Genomic DNA, 24181 nt, shown 5'->3' on the forward strand with positions numbered 1-24181 from the left:
AATGGAGCTTAGTACCACGACCAATTAGTTCTGGGCCGTCCAAATTATTGGAAGATATTGTGAAAAACCAAACATAGTATCATTATTATAGCTAGAGAAATAACACTAAGAGTATATCATAATTTTTTTTTGGTGTACAAGAATAGAACTTTTTATTTTTAATATTGGAGTAGTAATGGTGTTTTTTTAAAATGTTGATTGTTGGAGTGTTATTTTTAAATGTGGAGCCGGTTTATTAGAGAAATAGAAATCAGACCGTTCGATTTATTAGAGGTACACAAATCGGACCGTTCAATTTGTGTTAAAAAAAATAAAAAAATTTGAGATACAGAAATCGGACCATCCAATTCGTGTACTTTTCACATTTTTAAAAAACACAAAAAATTACAATGTTAAGATATATCACTACTATTACTTTCATAACAAAAAAAAATAGCCACAAGAATATATCATAAACTTTAATATATATATATATATATATATATATATATATATATATATATTTCATTTAGGAATGATTTAATTTAGAGTTTTAGCTAATACTAAGTTACGATTACTAAATAAGAGGGAACAGCAAACCCCCGACACTATCCATCAACCTTTTTTCCATTTATGGAATTATTTTTATTAAAAAAATGTTAAAAACTTCTCTTTTGATAATGTGACAAACTATATTTGACCCATGTGGTTTTTCCTTTTGATGAACAGTATCACGTATAAGGTAACTAGTCAATTCTGTGTCAACAATCACTTTTCTACATATATATTATTGATCATAAGCAGCTACACTTGTAAGTTTGCATATCGGTAAGTGTTCTTTGCATAAATAAATTTATGGTATCATATTATGAACATTTTTTCCCTTCCTCGGGCCGGCGGTAAATAAAGTTGAATCATTAATATTGGTTATCTTTCAGAGTTTTTTGATAAAGTAATAAGTCGGCAGTAGGGCAGGGCAAACGATACGATATGATATGATGGAAACATTTAAATTTAATTTTTGTGAACATTAAAAAATGAATTGGGTTCGTCATACTTTTGTGTCTGCTCTTAACTATAAGTCTATAACTTGGCCTTCGCTGAAGCATATGCACGAGTATTTCATTCATTCACTGATGATGGAGATTCCAATAACATTGTCACGATATTGCAAGGACACACTATATGATTGATCTTTAGTTTTTATTTGTACTCATTATTGCTTTTCTGAAAGTCATGATGAGTGGGGATCGTCTACGAAAAACGATCAACTTGCATTTGCGCCCCCCACCCCTCTCCTCTTCTTTTATCCGCATGCGCATTTTAAAATTTAAAGTGAAGAAAAAATTTTATCCGAATGTTATAATTCAACTGTAACCGATTATAATTCAAACAATAGTAGTACATACCTCACTTTTTAAAAAAAAATATTGTTAATAATAAATACATTTGTATTGACTTTAGTATCGAAATATCTATTGCAAACAATACATTATTAATAGTATTATGTCAACATTGAGCATCACATACATATATATACTACTACTTCATGAAGCCCTAGCTAGGTAGAATCGGCATCTTCACTTATTATGAATTATTACGGCTTTAATTTTCATTTATATATACTCAACTTGAAATAAACTAAACAATTCTGAATTCTCCCTCATTTAATATATTAAACTTGATTTAACTCTGTCTCTATTAACTAATTGATCAATACGGAAAAGCTAACAATAATAATAAGGAAAAGTCTAGGGGCCAGCAACTTTGTTAAATTCTGACCAGCATGTAACCAGCAAAAAAAAGTGAGCCATTAGATGAAATTCCAAACCAATCTCACACCATTAAAATCATTATTGATGGCTATTTGATAGCTACAAATCACAAAAGTTGCTGGTCCTAGCATTCCTCTGATAATAATCCTGAGCAGGAGCAACACTTGACTTTTTTTTTTCTTGGTCTTAACACAATACATACTTACTCACTTTCACATACTATTATAAGTTCTATATTCCACTTCCTGAATTTAATCCAAGATTCAAGCCCAGTGCAGCTTTCAGCAAGCAACACTTGACTAAACTACCTTTAATTATTATGTCCCTATATATGGCCGCAGTTTCATATGTCAAATGACGATTATAGAGTAAAGAATATTTTTTTCTCTGATTGAATGAAATTAAAGAATATAATCATATAGCTAAGTAGTGATAATGATACCAATATATGTATTTATTAAATAAGGGAGAGAGAGGGGATGATAGAAGTGACATTATTCGATCAATACTATTCTTTTCAAACACATTATTTTTTAGAGACATAATTGGATCATAAGATACTTAGTTTGAATCATGTCTTGTAAAAATTTCGCCAAATCAGTATAAATATGGCAATTATTTTTCTAAAATATATTTAGATATATACATTATAAATACAAGGTAAAATATCTACCTTTAAAGTATGGTTATTTTTTTCTAATTATTATACTTTTTAGATGATAATAACTAATTTGAATATCGGAATCTTATAGATATTAATGTTAATTACTGTTGAACAACTACTATTCAAACAAATATATAAATGCAACAAAATGAAAGTGATGGACAAGTTGTACTTCGACACCACCACGAATAAAAAAGAAGATGATGAATTGATTAAAGAGTTTCTCATAATGGGAATCAGAGGGGCATCTCTTTCCATAGGGTGTGACACATCTCAAACATAAACCCACCTGCTCTATGATTGGTGAGGGGTGGTTTCATAAACATTATTTTATGGTGTACTATTTTGGATTTATTTTGAGATAGACACAAACATTATTTTATGTTATTATGAGGTTCCAAATTCTTCTTGTTTCTTTCTCCCTAGGCCGGCCCTCTCTTCATCAAGACATGGGTCCTCCCAATGAGAAATTAAAGTAAAACCCTAAAATATATGATACGACTACTACATGATTAATCTTATGTGTAATTAGTGATGAGATTCTCTCCTCGATAAACTAGTACCATCATGAAAATTACCCTCTTCTTTTTCTTTGGTTTTTTTAAGGAATAATGTTTTAAATCCAGGATGGTCCTCATCATCTCCAGCTTTTTAATTACCTCTGTTTTGGTCAACAATGCAATCAATTCTAATAATCATTCATTTAATTTTTCGTCTGTCTTCATTCCATGCATTTTGTAGATTATTTAACTCATTTGTCGTTATTTTCATGGTAAATTTTATAATTTAAAATTATTAAATGAATATTTAGTTAAATTTATTAAATTATTGGATCGTTTCTAATTATTAATTTTATATAAAAATAATTGTATGTAAATTTTTAGGAATGTTGGAGTAACAATATTTAAAAAAAAAATAAAAAATTAGTTAATATTCACTTAAATACAAAATAAGTAATAAACATAAAGAAAGTTAGTTACATAATATTTTTATATATAAACTAACATAAAAAAAGAATAATAAAAAAGCTGTTTAAATATCCACTAAATAATCTATATAAATTTAACTAATTAAATAAAATTAATTATTCTTTATTTTGCATCTCTCATGTTCATATCAAAAAGAAAAGTCTAGATTTGAGTTTACATATCGAGATAGAAGATGTAGACATTATCAATAAGAAGATTATTTTAGAAAGATAAATTTTTTTATACTAAAGAGAAAAAAATAACTTAAATACTTCAGCAAATATTGTTGAAATTAAGACAGTGAAAATGCTCTCTAGATATCAACCAAATTGATTGATTATTCATGGAGATTTTATTTTGATATTTCGTATTAATTAGATTTAAATGTTAATATTTTATTTTAAATAAAATCTTTGAAGATATTATCAAAATTGATTTTGATTAAATGTAGATTTATAAAAGAGTCAAAATCAATTTGAATGGTTAAAGAATATATTAGAAGAATTATGAAACCTAGTTGCAAATGTCCAGCTACATGTGTCATATTGTGATATAGTTAAAAATGTTGACTAATTTAGTAATTCTTATGACTATGATTATGCCCAGCAATATGTAATTTGTCTACAAATTAGAAAAGAATTATAGAAACACAGAAGAATCAAGAACAAAAGAGATGCATAGCTGGATGTTTTCTTGTCGCCACAAGAATAATAAATAAGTGGTTTGACTTTCAAGTTTAATTAGGTATGTCATTTTAATTAAGAGTTATGGGTGATAGTTAAAGTTGTTGATAGTAAAATTTTATTTTGATTGTTATGATTTTATATTACTTTGTTTACTAAGTTATTAACCATTCTTTTAATTAGAAAATTTGTCTTGTATTTTTTAGTATCTTCTTTTTATATTTGAGTTGAATATTTATACGATTTAATTTAATATTTATAGGTGTTGTGAGTATATTTAAAATTTAGTTTTAGATAAAATATCATAAATTATCACTTTATATTACTATGTCAAAATTTGGTTTGGATAGAATAATTATTCATTTAGAAACTCTCTAGAAGAAGATATTTGATTAAGATAGAGTAGTAATTATCTAATTTTATAACCATCTTATATTATATATTTTTTATTAATTAAAATATTTAATGTTTTTTTATGTTAATTGTGTAATCTTTTGTGTTTCAACTCACACGCTCTATTTTCTAACACACGCGAGGAATTAGTTGGAAATTCAAACGGATACTTAGAAAAAAATCGATTATAAAACGAATATTAATTTTGAATAAACTACGAGTTGCACTTTAATACCGAAAGAAAAAGTATAGGTAGACAATAAAAATATTAAATAATGTGAATAATGGATATATCGGATGTTCAATTTATTAGGTGTACGAATGGTTATCTTAATATTAAGATTTAGGTGTAATTTGGGGGGTGTATGATAGGGTGATAGATGATCTCAAAAAAAAAAAAAAAAACAGTGAAGTGGTATGTATATTGAATAGAGGAATTAAGCCAGAAACACAAGTTTAGAGTTCAGAACTAAGAACAATCAGAAAGGAATCAAGCTCATCAGTGACTTGAGCTCTAATAAAAGAAACAGAATAGAGTTCTTGAATGTAATAGTAAGTGCGACAGAATTGAAAGAAATAGAGAGATCAGAATTTGTAGAATCAGATTGCAGCAGTAGGAAGAATCCATAACCTGAGAAAGATGGAATTGGAATCCGCAAGGTGGCAGAGAAGATAATAGAATAGAAGAATAGAAATGAATATTCTACGTAGCAGCAGGATGAGAGTGACAGAAAAGAAAGAGAGTTGAGAGAGAGAAGAAGGAAGAAAAATACCACAATACACTTAGTGCCAGAATTTCCTCAACAGCATGCTATTTGATCTCTCTCTCACACTTCTTCTGAGGCCCTAAATTTGTGGATCGGCTGCCATCTGTCCCAAGTTAATTGTAACCTCTTTTGCTAATGTTGCATGCCTCTCACTTCCTTCCTTGCATTTAGCTATACTCGTATCATTACTCTCCCCATCAAAACCAACCTTGTCCTCAAGGTTGAATTCAGGAAATAACTTGATGAATTGGGCAGCATCCTCCCAAGAGTTATCTGTCAAACCATCATGGCCCCATTGTACCAAGCTTTGAGACACTACTTGATAACCCCTTTTAATTGAACGAGTCTGCAGTATTTTACAAGGTTCTAAAACTAGCCCCGCATCTGTAGTAGTTAATGGTAGAGGAAAATATTGCGAGGTTCTTTCACCTCGAAATGGTTTTAAGGCAGAGATATGAAATACATTATAAATACGTGCTTCCGGTGGCAACTCCAAATGGTATGCCACATCGCTCAACTTCTTCACTATAGGGAATGGTCCAAAATACCGCAATCCAATCTTCTGATGCTTTCTCAAAGCCACTGAGTGTTGGTGATAGGGCTACAGCTTAACAAGCACTAAATCTCCTTCATTGAATTCATAGTGTCTTCTATGCTTGTCAGCAACCTGCTTCATATACTGTTGTGATATTTCCAAGTTAAATTTTAACGTGTCCAGCAGTTGATCACGGTCCTCCAACAGTTCTTGTAGGGAGGAATCATCTTGAGCTGAAAACTCATATTAAGCCAAAGTAGGAGGTTCTCAATCATACAATGCCTTAAATGGAGTCATTTTGATGCTGCTATGCCAAGAAGTGTTATACCAATTTCTGCCCACGAAAGAAGAGTAACCAAACACTTTGGATTATCAGAACAAATGCAACGTAGATACATCTCCAATGTCCTATTACATACCTCACTCTGACCATAAGTTTGTGGATGATAAGTGGAACTCATTGCTAATGTAGTTTCTTGACTTCGAGACAGGTGCTGCCAGAATTTGTTGATGAAAACCCGGTCTCTATCAGAGACAATAGAACTTGGAAAACCACGAAGCTTAACCACATTGTTGATGAACATATCTGCCACCGATTTGCTATTGAAATCATGCTTTAAAGGGATGAAATGAGCATATTTGATTAGTCTATCAACTACCATCATAATCACTAAATTCCCTGCTGCCAGTGGTAATGCTACGATAAAGTCCATTGCAATGTCTTCCTAAAGCTGTGAAGGAACTGGTAATGGTTTGAGTAACCCTGTCGGGGCCTTGGTGTCCACTTTATTTTGTTGACATACACAACAGTTTAGAACATAACACCTAATGTCTCGCTGCATGTTGGGCCAATAGAAGATTGCACAAATTCACTCTACGGTCTTTGCTATGCCAGCATGACCTCCAATAAAACTATCATAGTACTCATGCGAATTTTAGGTATCAAAGAGCTGTTTGTAGGTATCACCAATCTGTTCCTCCATAGAAGAAGGTAATTATGGACAGAGTAATTTAAATCCCACAAAGTATGATTATTACACTTTTCTATTATTACTTGAAGATCATGATTTTGAGCTAAATTCTCCTTCAATTGCCTCAGCCAATCAGCTCGTGGTGCAGACCAAGCACCAAGAAAACTCCTCGAAAGGGCATCTGTAGCCATGTTCTTAGCACCAGATTTGTAGTGAATCTCGAAGCCATATCCCAATAGCTTATGCAGTCGTTTGTGTTGCTCTGGAGTGTATAGATCCTGCTCAAACGGCGCCTTAAGGCTCTGATGATTTGTACGCAATAAAAATTTCTTTCCCATTAAGTAATGTTGAAATTTCGCCAACGCTTAAGTGATAGCATAAAATTTCCGAACATAAGCTGATTGTTTCTGTAGAGTTGGGGGAAGCTTCTTGGAAAGAAGGCTATTGGATGTTTTTGCTGCAATAGAACTGCACCTAGTCCAGAACCCGAAGCATCAGTTTCAACCTCAAATGGTAGATCAAAATCGGGCAATTGTAACACAGGTTTTGGATATATAGCTTGTTGAAGTTGACTGAAAGCCTTAGAAGCTTCTGTACTCCATACAAAAGCATCCTTCTTTTGCAGATCCGTTAAAGGGGAAGCCAAGGAAGCGTAGCCTTTAATGAATCTTCTGTAGTATCCAGTAAAGCCAAGGAACCCTCTAAGCTGTTTAACATTGGTGGGCTGGGGCCAATCCATAACAACTTGCACTTTAGCCAACTCCATATGTACTCTTCCTTCCATTATCGTATGTCCTAAGTAATCCACTTCGGTTGAGCCAAAAATACACTTGGATAGTTTGGCAAAGAGAGACTCCCGTTGCAACAGCTTTAAGACCACTTCCAAATGCTCAAGATGTTTAGTAAAGTCATTATTATAGATTAGTATATCATTAAAGAATACAAGCACGAATTTTCGAAGATAAGGCTTAAACACCTTATTCATTAAGCTCTGAAATGTAGCAGGAGCATTGGTGAGGCCAAATGGCATAACCAACCATTATATAATCCTTGATGAGTCCAAAAGCAGTCTTGAATCTGTCATCAGGGTTGACTAGTATTTGGTGATAGCCAGAATGCAAATCTAATTTGGAGAAGATATTAGCCCCAAATAATTCATCTAAGAGTTCATCTACAATAGGAATTGGAAATCCATCATTAACAGTGATGGCATTTAAAGCTCTATAGTCTGGGCAAAATCTCCACGTGCCATCCTTTTTCTTAACCAAGAGAATTGGTGAAGAGAAATGACTCTTACTAGGCTGTATTATACCCTCCTGCAACATCTCATTCACCATTGATTCTATCCGAGACTTCAAATGACGGGGATAACGGCAAGAGCGAGCCTTCACTGGTTCAGCACCACTAATTAGTGGAATTGCATGATCTTATGACCTTTGAGGGGGTAAACCCGAAGGAACATTGAATACACCCGTATATTGCTGAAGTAATTTGCCCAAAGCTGGGTCAAGTGAATCGGATAATTGCAATGGTTTAGTTATAGGCACCGTCGAATGCTGAACCTCCAAGGTAAACATCTCAGCTAGTGCATCAGTAGTGAGCATTCGCCTAATATGATGGAATTGAGCCTGTAACGAAGGAACTTATTTGTATCCTTGAATTGTGACAAATTTTTCATCATGCATAAACCTCAGAAAAGAAGAATCATAGTCAGCAAGGTGAGCTCTAAGAGATTCTATCCAATTGGATCCAATGACCAACTCACCCCCTGCAACATGAAGAACAAAGACCTCAGGTATGCTGATAGTATTGCCCGATATAATGATATCCAAACTGCGAATCACTCCTTCCACTGGAAGAATTTGAAAATTACCAACCATGACCTTAATGCCAGGAACAAGTTCAATTGGTAAGTTTAGAAACTTGGCAATTTGGGGTTGGATAAAGCAGTCCGAGCTCCCCCCCCCCAATCCAATAACGTGTCCACCTCATGGCCATTAATAACAGCAATGAATATGATCATAGCAGGTCACCTAGTTCCCTGCATGCCATTATAAGAGAGATGATAGGCAGCAACCTCCTGTTCTAGTGCCTCCAAAGTAAGATCAACATCAGTGTCATCTGTAGTTCCTAGGTCAGCATCAATAGAATCATCCAATTCAAGGTGAAGTTGCAGGTATTGTTTATTGGCGCAGCGATGAGTAGCTGAAAATTTCTCATCACACCAATAACATAAACCCTTATCCCTCTTGTTCTGCATCTCGGTAGGGGAAAGCCTCCAGACCGTAGTCTTCGATGGTGGTAAAGCGGAGGGCGAGGCACAGGAGTAGGAAGAAGAGGTGGAAGAGGACTCTTCAGGAGACTGTGATTCTGCTAAGAACTCGAGTAAGAAGGATTCACCGAGTGAGGTTGGGACGTATTATAGGTGGTTCTTGGAGTCGAAGCAAACTTCTCCTCCTGCATTCTAGCCAAAGTCAAAGCGCGCATCAACGAAAGAGGGCACTGAGCCTCACTTTCCTGTGAATATCAGCTCGTAAACCACCAATAAAGCAATCCTTCAACGCCCTAGGAGGTTCAATATGAGATCGATTAGGCAAGGCAACAAAAGTAGCGTAATATTCACCTATAGTACCTTGCTGCTGCAATTTGAAAAGGAGTTCTCTAGGTGATTTGAAAAGAGAAGGGCCAAACTCCAATTCAATTACTCTCTTCAACTGTGTCCAAGAACGAAATTGAGCCAATCGTTGAGACATTTGAAACCATAGAATCGTAGGCCCAACCATATGGATTACAGCGATGCCAATTTGTTCATCTTCAGGCACTTTGAAAAACTAAAAGTATTGATCCATGGAGAATATCCACCCAAGAGCATCCGAGCCATCAAACTTGGACAAATCAAACTTCACTCGGCTATGCTGAGCCAATCGATTCATAGTATCCACCCCGTTACCAGAGTTCAAACCATGGGAAAAACCCATTTATGGAGAGCGAGATTGAGATTGTTCCTGCATGATTTGCATCAACGAGGATTGAATGGCATCAAACTTCAAGCTCGTAGCCTTTGTGGCTCTCACGCGTTCAGCGCGAGTCTCATCCGAGACCTCCTCGATGCGCTGACCCAAGCGTTTCAGCTCTGCCTCCAAGGTTTTGAGCCTCGTATTTTCTGCCAAGGCACGATGAAAGCACCAAATGATAGGGTGATAGATGATCTAAAAAAACAGTAAAGTGGTATGTATATTGAATAGAGGAATTACGCCAGAAACACAAGTTTAGAGTTCAGAACTAAGAACAATAAAAAAGGAATCAAGCTCATCAGTGACTTGAGCTCTAATAAAAGAAACAAAATAGAGTTCTTCAATGTAACACTAAATGCGACAGAATTGAAAGAAATAGGGAGATCAGAATCTGTAGAATCAGATTGCAGCAGTGGAAAGAATCCATAACCTGAGAAAGATGGAATTGGAATCAGCAAGGTGGCAGAGAAGATAACAGAATAGAAGAATAGAAAGGAATATTCTACGTAGCAGCAGAATGAGAATGACAAAAAAGAAAGAGAGTTGAGAGAGAGAAGAAGGAAGAAAAATACCACAATACACTTAGTGCCAGAATTTCCTCAGCAACCTGCTATTTGACCTCTCTCTCACGCTTCTTCTGAGGCCCTGAATTTGTGGATCGGCTGCCATCTGTCCCAAGCTAGTTGCAACCTCTTTTGCTAATGTTGCATGCCTCTCACTTCTTTCCTTGCATTCAGCTATACTCGTATCACTGTAGTATGTTTTTACTTTATTGGACCAATTTTAGAGTCTATTGTTCACATTGTTCACAAAAATCATTATCTACCTAACAAAGTCCATAATAAAAACATACAATAATGATAAGCAACATCTCTGTAAAAATACATAAATAATAAAAAAGAGAGAGAGAACGATTCTAACTCCTTCTTATTAACATTGCTATTTCTGTAAAAATACATAAATAATAAAAAAGAGAGAGAGAACGATTCTAACTCCTTCTTATTAACATTGCCATGAACGATATTTTAAATTTGAACATATATTTACTTGAGTATCGAAGTATTTTTTATAAATAAATATTTTAAGATAAAAACTTATAAAAAATTATTCAGCAATAACAACTTATGAGATATATTTCAGACAAATTTAGAGATACAAAATAGTTTTTTTAAGTGATAATCAAATGAGATTATTTCTATTGAGTTTACTGTTTGAGAATCTTCTATTACGATTAGGGGTGTATATGAATCAGGTGAAATTAGGTTTCTAAATAATGACCAGATCTATTTTTTGAACTCTTACTCGATCCTAGATCTGATAAAATCTTACTACTTTCGGGTCACACTAAAACCGAGTTTAAACTGGTGAAGTCCAGATCTTGATAAATTTTATGTCAAAAAATTATGGTGCACTTATTTATAAAGAAGAAAAAAAACATATTTGTTACCGAGAAGTTGATATCCATATTTGAACTTGAATTTGTCCATAAATTCTAATTTCATGCTTTTTTGCTTTATTTTTTAATTCAACAAATGTGATTAAAAACAAAACGATAAGCTTATAATTAATATAATATAATATTAGAATTAATTTAAAACATATATGTTTTTTCTAATCCCCTTAAAGTGCATATAGGCCGGGTAAAGTCGATTCGCTTGATCCAGATCTTACTCTAAATAATGATCGGGTCTATTTTTGACATCCTTACCTAATCCTAGATCAGATAAAATCATGCCAAATTAGTCCCTAAAATATTCAGAACCGGGCCAAATCTTCGAATCCGGATGAACCATGTACACTCCTAATTACGATTAGGGATAAAAGTGGGCATAAAGAAGACAAATCTGCTTCAGTTGCAAAACTAAAAATATAATTGCAGCCATTATATACCGAACTACACTTCATATTACAACCGAGTTTATTACTCATGAATCAATATCAATAGGTGATGTATAAAAGTTAATTAAAAAAGGTACACAAAGTTTTTTAAACCAAAATAGAGATTTGAAAGTGAAAATGTAGCATTGAATGATTAATGTACTCGATCGTTGATCGGTCTCTTGGTCTCTATGAGATGAACATTCATAGTTGAAGCTTCGTCAACTAAAAAGTTTTTATATATTAAAACGAAGCATCACTAGAAATGTACGTGGTAACAAGAACCTCATGAGAGGAGGGAAAGATATCCGACAAAGTCATATTCTTATGTTTGTAAGTTGTTGAACACCACCCACCAGCATCGTCCATGCTTTGTCCTTTAGTAAGAGTGTTTATGCTCACCTTCAATTCTAGCTAGATAGACTAGATAGATATAAATTCAACTCTAAAGAAGATAACAAGAATGATGATATGATATGTTTGAGCTGTCTAAAAAAAGAAAGGTACATATTCTAATAAAAATTCTATAATTATTTTTATATGAAAATAATTTTTTTTATTTTTAAATAATAGATGATAAAATTTGATTTTAATATGTTATAAAAATATTATTTTTATTTAATATAATTAAATAAGTAAGTCATATTTTTTAAATAAAATATATTTATAAAAAAATGTTTTATTTAAATAAGTGACAAAAAAACATTATACGAATATTTTTTACAAAAATTATATATTTTTATGAGACATAAAATTAAATGATTGTTAAAAAATACTTATAACTATATATCTAATTTTTGAGAATTGATGACCTGTAATCTACCCCTAAAATTATCATAAACCCTAAACCATACAATCGTACTCTTAAGGGCCCAACTAACTATTAAGAGAAACTCTTGTCTATTTTTGGTAGGTTGTTGAATTAGATGCACCCAAGTATATCGTAACACCCAAATTTCTCATTTTTCCTTTGCTTTTTATTTTTTCCATTTTAAGTGGCTTTCTTGTTTTATCTTTTTGCTAGTCTCTCTTGGAGAGAGTTGGGTGACGCATCAAGATAAGGCGTATAAAATATAAATCACTGTTAATTATATATATATATATATATTAAATTAAGTTATTATTATTTATATATTTTTAATATATATTTTACATTTTAATATATATTTTATAAATTATTAATTAGTAGCTAATTATATATGTAACCTATGGTTGGTTGATATATACTTAAATTCATTGTATTAAATTTTAATGAATGACAACCACTGAAGTTTGAGTATTTAAGCGATAAATGATAAAAGCATAAAATGGAACAAGAACAAGCTAAGTGCACAAGATTGAAGACGTTTAGTTTCATTGGACTTAGATAAAAAATTTTGTCAAGAACACAAATTAATATCTTTCTCACATACACTAAAATGATTTTTAAAGTTGTAATTTGCAAAGTTTTTAAACATATAGCCAAAATGTGAGGTATCAGACTCCAAAGGTTGACGAATAAAAAAAACAGAATGAATCAGAGAAAATTAAAGAGAAGAAGTGCAAGAAAATCCATGAGAGAAGTACTGTTATTGTATATTAAACTGAAAAACTAAACTGGTACAGTGTACAACTGGTTATATATAGAAAGAGATGGGAGGTTCTAGAGAAAAGAGAGGAGAAGTTCTAGTAGATCATCTAATTGTAATTAACTCATCACTTAACACTGTAACTGACTGAACTAATTGGACAACAAGTAACTAACTTTGTCTGGGTGTATGTGTTCTGTCATGAGCTCTCTCAATCCTTTTAAATTTGGTTCTCCCTTGTTTTACCAAGCATTGCTCTCTGAATTATCAACATCAACTCTACTGCCTAAGCCTTGGATGATGTTGCCACAGCAGCTTCTGTCTGCTACTCTCAGCTTCACCTTAAATTTGAGAAAGGCGGGACTTGACAGAGGTTTGGTTAGGCAATTGACAATCCGATCTTAGGATAGAATGTGTATTACATTGACTCTCTTTTGAATGACATAATCTCTGTCAAAGTGTAAGTTGAGCTCAAAGTGCTTGTTTTTGTTGTGAAGAATTGGGTTGGCAGCAAGTAACACTGCACTTTGACTATCACAGTACAGATTGGGTTTAGTGGTGCAAGGTATTCTAATTTTATGGAGCAAATTTTGTATCCAAACGACTTCAGTGAGCCCAGCAGCTTTCTCTCTGTACTCAACTTTAGTGGTGCTTCTTGACACGACATGTTGCTTTCTACTAGACCACAAGACTAGATTGGGTCCATAAAATACACAAAATCCACTTGTAGATTTTCTGTCATCCACATCACTTCCCCAGTCAAAGTCAGTGAATGCATAAATTCTACTCTTATTGGACTTTTGAAATTTCAGACCATGTTGGGATGTCCCTACCAAGTACCTCTCAATATCTGTTTTATGGCTTTTCAGTGACTTTATAAGGATTGGTGCATAAACTGCGACACTTTGTTGACTGCATAGGAGATTTTTGGTCGGGTGATAATTGCATATTGGAGTCCTCCTACTACTGATCTATAGAGAGCTGAGTTTTGAAATCTCTCCCCATTGTAAGCTGAGAGTTTTAGGTCTGATGCCATTGATGTGGGGATTGCCTTTGCATCTTGCATTCCTGCCTTAGTCAACAGTTCTTTTATGAACTTTGTGTCACATTGTCACTGTTTTTCATTGCTTTAATGCAAAGAAAGTAATTCACTTTCCCTAAGTCTTTGAGGGAGAACACTGAGTGCAACTGATTGATTAGGGTCATAATTTCTGTTTGAGAACTCCCTATTACTGGGATGTCATCTACATATATAAGGACATAAGTAGCCGAAGTTGGTGTGAACTTTGTAAAGAGAGATGTGTTTGACCGTGTGTTGTCGAAGCCGAATTTGTTAAGGGCGAGCTTTAGCTTGGTGAACCGTGCTCTGGGGCTTGCTTAAGCCCATAGATGGATCGTTGAAGCTTGCAAACATGGTGAGGAATAGCGGATGAGACGAAGCCTTCAGGTTGCATCATAAACACTATTTCTTCGAGATTGCTATTCAAGAAGACATTGTTGAAATCGAATTGGCATATCTTCCATTCCTTAGCGAGTACCACACTCAACATCACTCTGACAGTGGGAGTTCGAATTACAAGGTTGAACACTTGATCAAAGTTGATGCCCTCTTTTTGGTGGAACCCCTTGGTCACCAAGCATGCTTTATATTTTTGGAACATACCATTTGGGTGCTTTTTTATTCTAAAGACCCACTTGTTGCCGATTACAGGGGCTGTGCCAGAAAGGGGCTTTGGCACTAGCTCCCAAGTTTGGTTCTTAGGTCATTCACAATTCATTATAATAATGGTAATAAGTTGGAGTTTGACAATTAAACCATACTCTAAAGGTTAATCGAGAGTTGGAAAGATAGAATGAATTATACTTTATTCTTCTGATATTCTTAGTAAAAATATATTACTTCATACTATCGAGTCGTTGAGGATTGTTGCTAGACGCCAACCTTGATTAGTAAATTTAGTATGACTAATTTACTACCCGCTTAGTATTGAACCTATGGGACCACACACTAACGAGTGTTCTAATCTTTGTTGTAGATTAATTATTATTTTGATTTGATCAAATAAATAATTTATTAATTCAAATGGAATATTATTGTATTCTTTGCTAGCACTAAGAATATAATAATAATATGATAATTGAGAATATTAAATGAGATTTGAGAATAATTAGTTATTCTATTTCTGAATTTGAATTATAAATTTGGATGAGATCCAAATCGATTATGTTTTAAATTGTTACGATATGATTCATAAAATTTGAAGGATTCAGATTTGGAATTTCAATATATGATTTAAATTTGAATTGAGAATCAAAATTTAAAATCAGTAACAAATCTCATACTATATATATATATATATGCCAAGAGTAGAGGAAAGGTGAGAGAATAACAAGGGTTTTTATTCCTTTACTTCTACACACATAAATGTATGTGAGCCTAATTCTTAGAGAAGAATTTTATGGTGTGCAAAAGGTTGCAAAGAGGTTCTCAATTTAGATCAGATATCCATTGGTCAAAAAGTTAACAGCAAAGGTTGATCTCGGTGTGGATACGCATAGCGCCTTCGTACCATCGAAGGAGAAAAAAATTATTTACTAACGTACTCAGATATTTAGATTTGATCTACTATATATTTATTATTGGAATAAAATTTAAGTACAAAATAGATCTTTAGAATTTTTTTCTTTTCTTCCGCTGCGTGTTATAAACACATGGTAATCCTTCAAGGATGAGATGTGTTTTATACATAATTATTAATCAAATTATGTATAAATGATTTAGAATAGAGTATTATTATACTATACCTTTTTTCTATTACCCCTTTATCCACATACATCTTGGCTAAAAAAACAAATATTAATAAACTCAAAATTAATAGTAATGTTAGAAGTACTTTTACTAATATAGTAGCCTTAATTAATTAATATACAACTTAATATTTATGAAGACTACATTAATTTCTTGAAGAAAAATAATAAATTCATCATCAAGATAAATTTTAGATTATTATGGTCAACTTCATTTTATTGCATGGTGAAGTAGTTATATGGGAGAGATAAAATACTGATATATTTTCAAATGACAATATTTGGAGCCATATTTTTTATGCATTCAGTTTTTAGTTTTGTATTCCTAAATTACTGTTAAAAACTTAAAATAAATAAATAATTTTAAATATAATAAATATATAATTATAAATATTAAATAAAATAAAATAATTTTATGCTATTAATTATCTCCCTAGCATTATTCTTTTTAAAATAGTTGGATATACTGTTGCGACTTTAAAATTTCAATACATTCATGATAAAAATTAGCTATAAATTTTGTACAAAACGATCGTGAACCCATTTATATTAAAAAAAATTAAATTATTGTTAGATAAATATTTATAAATGATTATATTATATATTATAAAATTACTTTTTTTTTTAAATTTAAACTGATGAAAAAACACACATAAATAATTATATTTCGAACACATTTTTTATATAAAAGTTTCTTTTTAAATTTATGTAATTTTTTTATAAAAATTTGAAATGATATTATGAAATTAATTATCCTAAAAATTTAAGCATAAAAGTATATAAATGATCATATTATAAAAAAAATTAAGAATAATTCAAAATAGTTTAGAAAAAAAAGGATAACTTGTCAAAGTGGATTGACATATAATAAATAATGTTCCCCCAATTTGCAATTCTCTTTTCATAATTAGTAAGTGGCTAGCTATTACGTTGTGCTACACTTCTTTTCATAGTCAATCGCTTATGGAGGTTAAAAATCGAAGATTCCTTCCCCTCTACTATCAATTCATACACACAGATTACAATTTTTTTTATATATTCCTTCCTTCTTCTCTGAGGTCCATTATATATTATTATATATTTTTTTTCACCGTCTTGGCCTGTCACTCTTGTCTTCCAAAGTCCACGCCTCTTTACATTAGAATAAAACCGAATTCTATTGCTATATTATTTTTAATTAATCACCATACCCCATCTAAAGATATCTTGGTAATCCTTTCATATAATAATAATAATAATAATAATTAAGAGAAAATTTAAGAGACCAGTACTTTTATTAAAATTTAGCTAACACTTAATCAATAAAAAAAAAAAATAATTTTATATCATTAAATATAATTTTACACTATTAAAAATACTAATAATAATTAATTAATAATTACAAATCACAAAATCTATTAGCCTTAACACTCTTCAATAATTAATCATAACAAGACTCTAGTTATTTCTCCTCATCCCTTTAACACCTCTTCCCTACTTAGCTAACTAGCTAGCTTCTATATATATATACATCTATGATATATGATGCTACCTTTCTTCAACCAAAACGTTACTATATATATACCACTCCAACGTTAATTAGTTGCTTCATAATTATTTCTTCCGTTATATTAATTAATAATTATAATAACTTTTATATTGATCTATATATATATAGCAATATGATAGTGCCATCTCTAAACACAGACACTAGTATGAATTCGAAGGCTACAAGAACAAAGAGGAAAACAAAGGAAGAAACAACAATGGCAATTCCAAGAATTGACCTATCGATGGAAAATAGGTCAGAGTTGTCGGAACAAGTGGTGAAGGCGTGTGAGGAATTCGGAATCTTTAAGGTTGTGAATCACAAAGTTCCAAGAGAAGTGATTTTGAGAATGGAAGAGGAAGGTGCTGAGTTCTTTGCCAAAACCAGCTCGGAGAAGCAACAAGCTAGCCTACCAAACCCTTTTGGCTATGGATGCAACAACATTGGTAACAATGGCGATGTCGGTGACCTTGAGTATCTCCTTCTTCACACCAATCCTCTCTTCATCTCTCAATCTTCCAAATCCATCTCCAATCACCCAAACAAGTTCAGGTATTTATGTCCTCACCTCCTTTTAAAATTAGGTCAAAATCTTATATGCATCGTATTTATAAGTATGTCTAATTTTGATGTACAGACAATTACACAGTCGTATTATTATCGCATCTGTATTTATTATTCACACGATTAATATAAAAAATAGTTATTTTTATTGATGTAACATTATATAATTAAATGTAGTGACTTTATATTATATTTTTTATTTTTTATTTTTAGTATTAGAAGTGATTGATAAAAAATTCATATCATACAAAAATTATACAAATATGGTTTCTCTAACGCAAAATATACATATATAGATGTGGTATATGATATATATAAATATTTTTAGTTACATTAAATTTTTTTAAATAGAGTAAAAACAAGTCATATAATATGTGTAAGACTGAAATTTAGTATTTTATCTTATTATTGTCTTGTCGTCCCTGATCAACACAAATATATAATTTGAGTCAAATATTTTTGTTTATATATCATCACTTCATAGTTTAGATTCATTATATAGCTAGGATAGGGGGACTTTGCTCTGACTACTGTTACGACTTTGACATGCACTTGATTTAATTTCCTTAATTTTCTCTTATTTGTTGGCATCTTCAAGTTTTGATTTCTTTTTTCTTATTATTCCTCACGTGAGACGTAACATTTGAAAGACTACTCAAACATAATAATAATAATAATAATAATAATAATAATAATAATAATAATAATAATAATAATAAGAAAAAGGAAGGAAGATCAGAAGGAAAACCCAGTAATTAATATTTTGGAAGAATTACAGTGGGCTATGCCTCTTAATGGCCATATCTTATCATAGATATATTTAGATAATGTACGGATCGGAGTAGAAGTTTTAAATAAAACAAGGTATGGTGAAGTCAACTTATCAATAAATATATATATTAGCATTCACGAATCAATATATAGTGTATTACGTAGTTATTTTCACACATATATATATATATATAGACACACACACACATACGTGATAAAGACTGTTACACGTTGGAATTAGTTAATAGGTAGCGTTTGGTGGAGAGATAGAGACCGAAAGACTAAGACTGAGAGACAGAGACTAAGAGACAGAGATTGAAATAAATCTCAGTATTCTGTTTGGTGCAAAATGAGAGACAGGAATTGAAACAAGAATGAAACTCTAATTTAATTTGCACAAAGGGTAAAATTAGAATTAATTAATTAAAATGAAAGTATTTTAGGTATAAAATGTTATTAAAGTTTCAGTCTCCATCTCTAAAAATTTCAGTCCCTGTGTCTCTACTTTTTGGAGGTACTGAAATACTGAAATTTTAGAGACAGTGACAGAAATTTTAGTACCAGTCTCTGAACTAACAAACACGATACTGAATCTCAGTCCTCAATCTCTGTCTCAGTACCTCAAAACAAACGCTAACTAAGAGCCACTCTGATTGATCAATGTTTTTCACTTTCGATCCACACATAGTGTAATGTTGACCTTATATATATATATATATATATATATATATATATATATATATATATAACCAGTTAATAAATCAATTATTTGTATAAAATACATACATATATTAAAAATAATTAAATTATATATATTTTTATACATAAATATATAATAATTAATTTATATATAATATTTTTGTAACCCTATTTATAAGTTTATTATAATTATTCTTTAAAAAACAATTTTAATTTTTTCCAGCAATTTAATTAACCTACTGAAGGTGTTATAGTACTTCTATAGCTTACTAATTAAATAATGAGTTATTCTCCGACTTTTTTTCTTAATTTAATTTATATTTTAATTTCTACATTATTAAATTGATGGGTCAATCGATTATGCGCGAGAGTGATGTGATTCTTTTAAAACAAACTATATTTGACAGAAAGTAGCATATAATCATGAAATTAGAACCTTATCTTTAAGTTATATTGTATCTTAAATTGGCAAAATATGTGAGATAATTGATTTGTTAATATGTAACCTACTTCCTAAAAAAGGTGAAATATACATCAAAATAAATTAAAGTATATATTATATGAACTGCAATCACGTTACCTATAAGGTTTACCATAAGCCATTAAACCTAGCTATACATATAGCCTGCCTTTTGGGTTAAGAAAATGCTTTTCAATTCAACATTTAAGCTATAAAAAATACTTTACCAACATATGCTTTATCACTTATGTATTTTGATGTGATGTCCATTATTTATGAGGAATGATATTTCTATTAAGTGGCAACTTTGTTAACAAACAAAGGCTTAGCAAACTTGCCAATGAGTAATAGTTTCCATACTCAATTAAGAGGTTACGAGTTTGAGTCTCATATCTTTAGTAAAAAAAAAAGGTTAGCAAACTTTTTTTTCAATCGCACATTTATACTCTTTTTACTACAATAATACAATATGCAATAAATAATTTCTTTTGCTTGATAAAATTTTAGATTTATACAGATATCATTACCCATTATTTAATATAATACATGAAAAATTGAAAATACTATGAAATCAACACTTTTAATGTAAAAAAATAGAAAATAAACTAATATTAATCCAAATATAAAAATAAAAATATTAATCACCTAATATTTCCCTTATCTATAACACAATTTATTTAAGGTTTAAATGATATTTTTTTTTGGATATATGACTTATTACGGATCCACTCCCCTGACCTATATCAATCTAAAGTACTTAAAATCAAATTCAAAATTAAACCTAATTTCTAGAAGAAAGACATGGACAATTAACTAGACAGGCATAACTTTTGGCTTTATATCTGAAATTGACTGTTACCCCTTAGGGATGGCAAAACGGGCTGGTCCGCCCCAACCTATCCCGTTCTGCCTAGGCCCGCCCTATAAACGGGGTGAGTCGGCCTGCCCCGCCAACTAAAATGGGTTTAAAATGCTAGCCCACCCTCCTTTATGGCGGATTGGTGGGTCGGCGGGCTAGCCCGCTTGATTTTTTTTTTAAAAAAATAAAATTCATTAAAATTAACTAAAAAATAATAATTAAAAAATCAAATACAAATAAAAAATAGTCAAATTATAATATAATTTTTTATTATTTTTTTATTATTTTTTAACTTTAATAAAATTGTTCAAAATAATATTTGTCAATAAAACTATCTTTATTTTAAAAAAACAAGTCACATAATTCGAACAAATATACGAAATTGTAAAATAAAATAAATAAAGTTAATAACTAAAAAAAGAATAAAAATAAAAACAAAAAAGTGTTTGAAAATTCTATAATTATTAATTTTATAATAGTAATCACTCTTTTATTTAATAAAAAAATATTCGGCCCGGCGGACCGGCCCGCCCCGCCCGCCAAAACCCGCCAATTTGGTGGTGCGAGTTTGGTGGGTTCAAATCCTAGCCCGACCCGCCTTTTTAGCGGATTTAGTGGGTCGGCCCGACGGGTTCAACCCGTTTTGCTACCTCTGTCCCCACTAAACGGGTATTTTTTGTACTAGATAGAATAAAAAATGTTTGGTAACAAAAATATATTCAAAAAAATTATTAAAATTTATTTTTTTATTTTATTTAATATACTTTATAATAAATAAATTTAAATTATTTGGATGGATTGTTTTTTATTTTCCTAGCCTTATGTCGGAGTAGAATTATGCCTTCATTTATAAGCAGAATTATATACCCAGCTGAAAAGTGATGAAAAGGCAACCGTTTATATCCATTATTTGTCATATTTCATGAAACTATGTTACGTATATTTTATTCCTTAGAAAAGACAGGGACCTTACTATGTTATTGGTGTACTCTATCATAATCATCATATCATATATGGTTCCATGTATACACAATTCCAATATCTCACACTCACATTTGCACTTACAAAAATAAAGAAATAAATAAATAATACTAAGATACGATGTAGCCTTATATTGTTAGATTTCACTAATAACATAACCTAGATATTTTAAACTAATTTAGGTTGATCAAATAGTGAATGATTAACTGATTCATTTTTTTAAGTAAGTATTAAACATTTAAATTTTATCTTAGGTATATAATAATCTATTGTTCAGTGGCACATATATAATTTTTTTTGTCAGACAAAAAAAGAAAGAAAAAACTCAAGATATTCCATACCCTATAATTACATAATCGGTTTCTCTTTGACTACCCTACATATATAATATTTTTTTTTTATTGCATGCTAGTACGGTATCAATGTTGATATCATCATTCTGCTTCCGAAAAAATAGAGCAAATGTAGGACTGGCAAAGTCAAGAAGAAATCAATTAATAAACGACACAACCCAAAAGCATAATATATATAGTATATATGCATAGAAAATATAGAAATTCAAAAAGGGGTTTATTCTGTGTCTCACGTTGTAATAAATAAAGTAACAAAGCAACAAAAATATAAAATACAAGGTAGCAAGATGAGCACTAAATTAAAGGTTGTGTGATACAATTTGGGGAAAAAGTCAAAGTTATTATTGGCTTAATGTGAAAATTGATTGATGAATTGCAGCGGTGCTGTGAATGATTACATAGAAGGAGCCAAAAGAGTAGCATGTGAGATTCTTGATCTTGTGGTAGAGGGTTTGGGGGTCCAAGACAAGTTTGCACTTAGCAAGCTAATCAAAGACGTGCAAAGTGACTCAGTGCTGAGGATCAATCACTACCCTCCCAACATGAACAAAATTAAACAAAGTACTTGGGATTGGGACATGGACCCATGTGCTACTTCAAGTTCAAAACTAGGTAACACCAACAATGCCATTGGCTTTGGGGAACACTCTGACCCTCAGATCCTCACCATCATGAGCTCCAACGACGTCGCCGGCCTCCAGGCCACCACCCACCACGGCATCTGGTTCACTGTCCCTCCTGACCCGCCTCACTTCTTCGTCATGGTCGGCGATGCCCTCCAGGTTTTGTTTCTTCTCACCTCAAATCTTATTTAATGGGGCAAATGTGTACCTTCCAAAAATAATCCTCTCAATTTTTTTTATTGACATTGTTATGTGTGATGTTTAATCATTTAATATTTTTTTTATTTTTTTGTCCTATTTAAAAAATATATGGTAAAAGACCACATCAATTAATTGAAAAAATAAAAATAGAGGGAATCAGTTTCGGTAATTTACTAGCTAGCATGTGTTGTTATTAGTAAACCAATATTTAAATAGGTGAAGGCTTACGTGTAATTATTTTTACGTAAAGTTGTTGATAATTGAAAATTATTAGATAATAATTTAATTATAAAATTTACATAAAGACAACAAATTACATTGTTAAATGAATATTCTTAAGTTGGCGTTTAGGTAAGGAAGCATAAAATAAAAACACTATTTTTCAACCTCCAAAATTTTTGTTTTTGCAATGAAAATTTCCTTTTCTTTCTAAGGATATTTCATAGTTAAATTCTATTTATATTAATTGGTGTAACTTGCATGAAAATATAGAGTGATAAGTTATTATGCCATTTATTTATGAATGACCAAGTATGGTTACATGAATGAAGGTTTTTACAAATGGAAGGTTTACAAGTGTGAGACACAGGGTGCTGACTAACACACTGAAGGCAAGGATGTCAATGATGTACTTCGGAGCACCGCCACTGAATTGGTGGATCACTCCGCTGCCGGAGATGGTTTCATCACCGCAAAACCCAAGTCGGTATAAGCCCTTCACATGGGGTCAGTACAAGAAAGCTGTATACTCTCTTAGACTTGGGGACTCTCGGCTTGACCAGTTTAAGGTTCACCATGACACCCCTTATTAGCTGCTTGCTTCTCCATCAAATTTTATATGTTGATTTCTTGATTTTTGTTTCTTTTTTTAAGTAATACTAGTTTGTTGTTCTTAGCATATAGTTTCTTCTATGGCTTTGAGAGATTTTGGTAGTGTTTAAGAAACTCGATTTAGGGATTATGATATACTTCGAGAAGACAAGATCATTTGATCGGCCATGCTTGTTAAAGATAAACAAGCATTTAAATCAAATTTTATTCAATATTGTTTACTATTATTTTGATATGATATAGTCTCTTAAATTTACTGATTATGACTTGAATGATGAACTCAGGATTGGTCACTTAATTCATGTTAA

At 31.5% G+C, this 24181-nt stretch overlaps 1 protein-coding gene across 1 annotated transcript; it reads left to right on the forward strand.

The window, feature by feature from the left end:
- The first annotated feature begins 17570 nt into the window (after positions 1 to 17570).
- On the forward strand, positions 17571 to 23854 carry LOC107646591 (gibberellin 2-beta-dioxygenase 2-like). Its single transcript, XM_021103918.2, has 3 exons — positions 17571 to 18083; positions 22598 to 23000; positions 23594 to 23854. Exons 1-3 carry the CDS (start codon positions 17665 to 17667, stop codon positions 23852 to 23854), a joined length of 1083 nt encoding a protein of 360 aa, XP_020959577.2. The 5' UTR covers positions 17571 to 17664.
- The last annotated feature ends 327 nt before the right edge of the window (positions 23855 to 24181 follow it).

This window comes from Arachis ipaensis, chromosome B6, assembly GCF_059453495.1.
Source record: "Arachis ipaensis isolate K30076 ecotype BB chromosome B6, ASM5945349v1, whole genome shotgun sequence".
Taxonomy (NCBI): domain Eukaryota; kingdom Viridiplantae; phylum Streptophyta; class Magnoliopsida; order Fabales; family Fabaceae; genus Arachis; species Arachis ipaensis.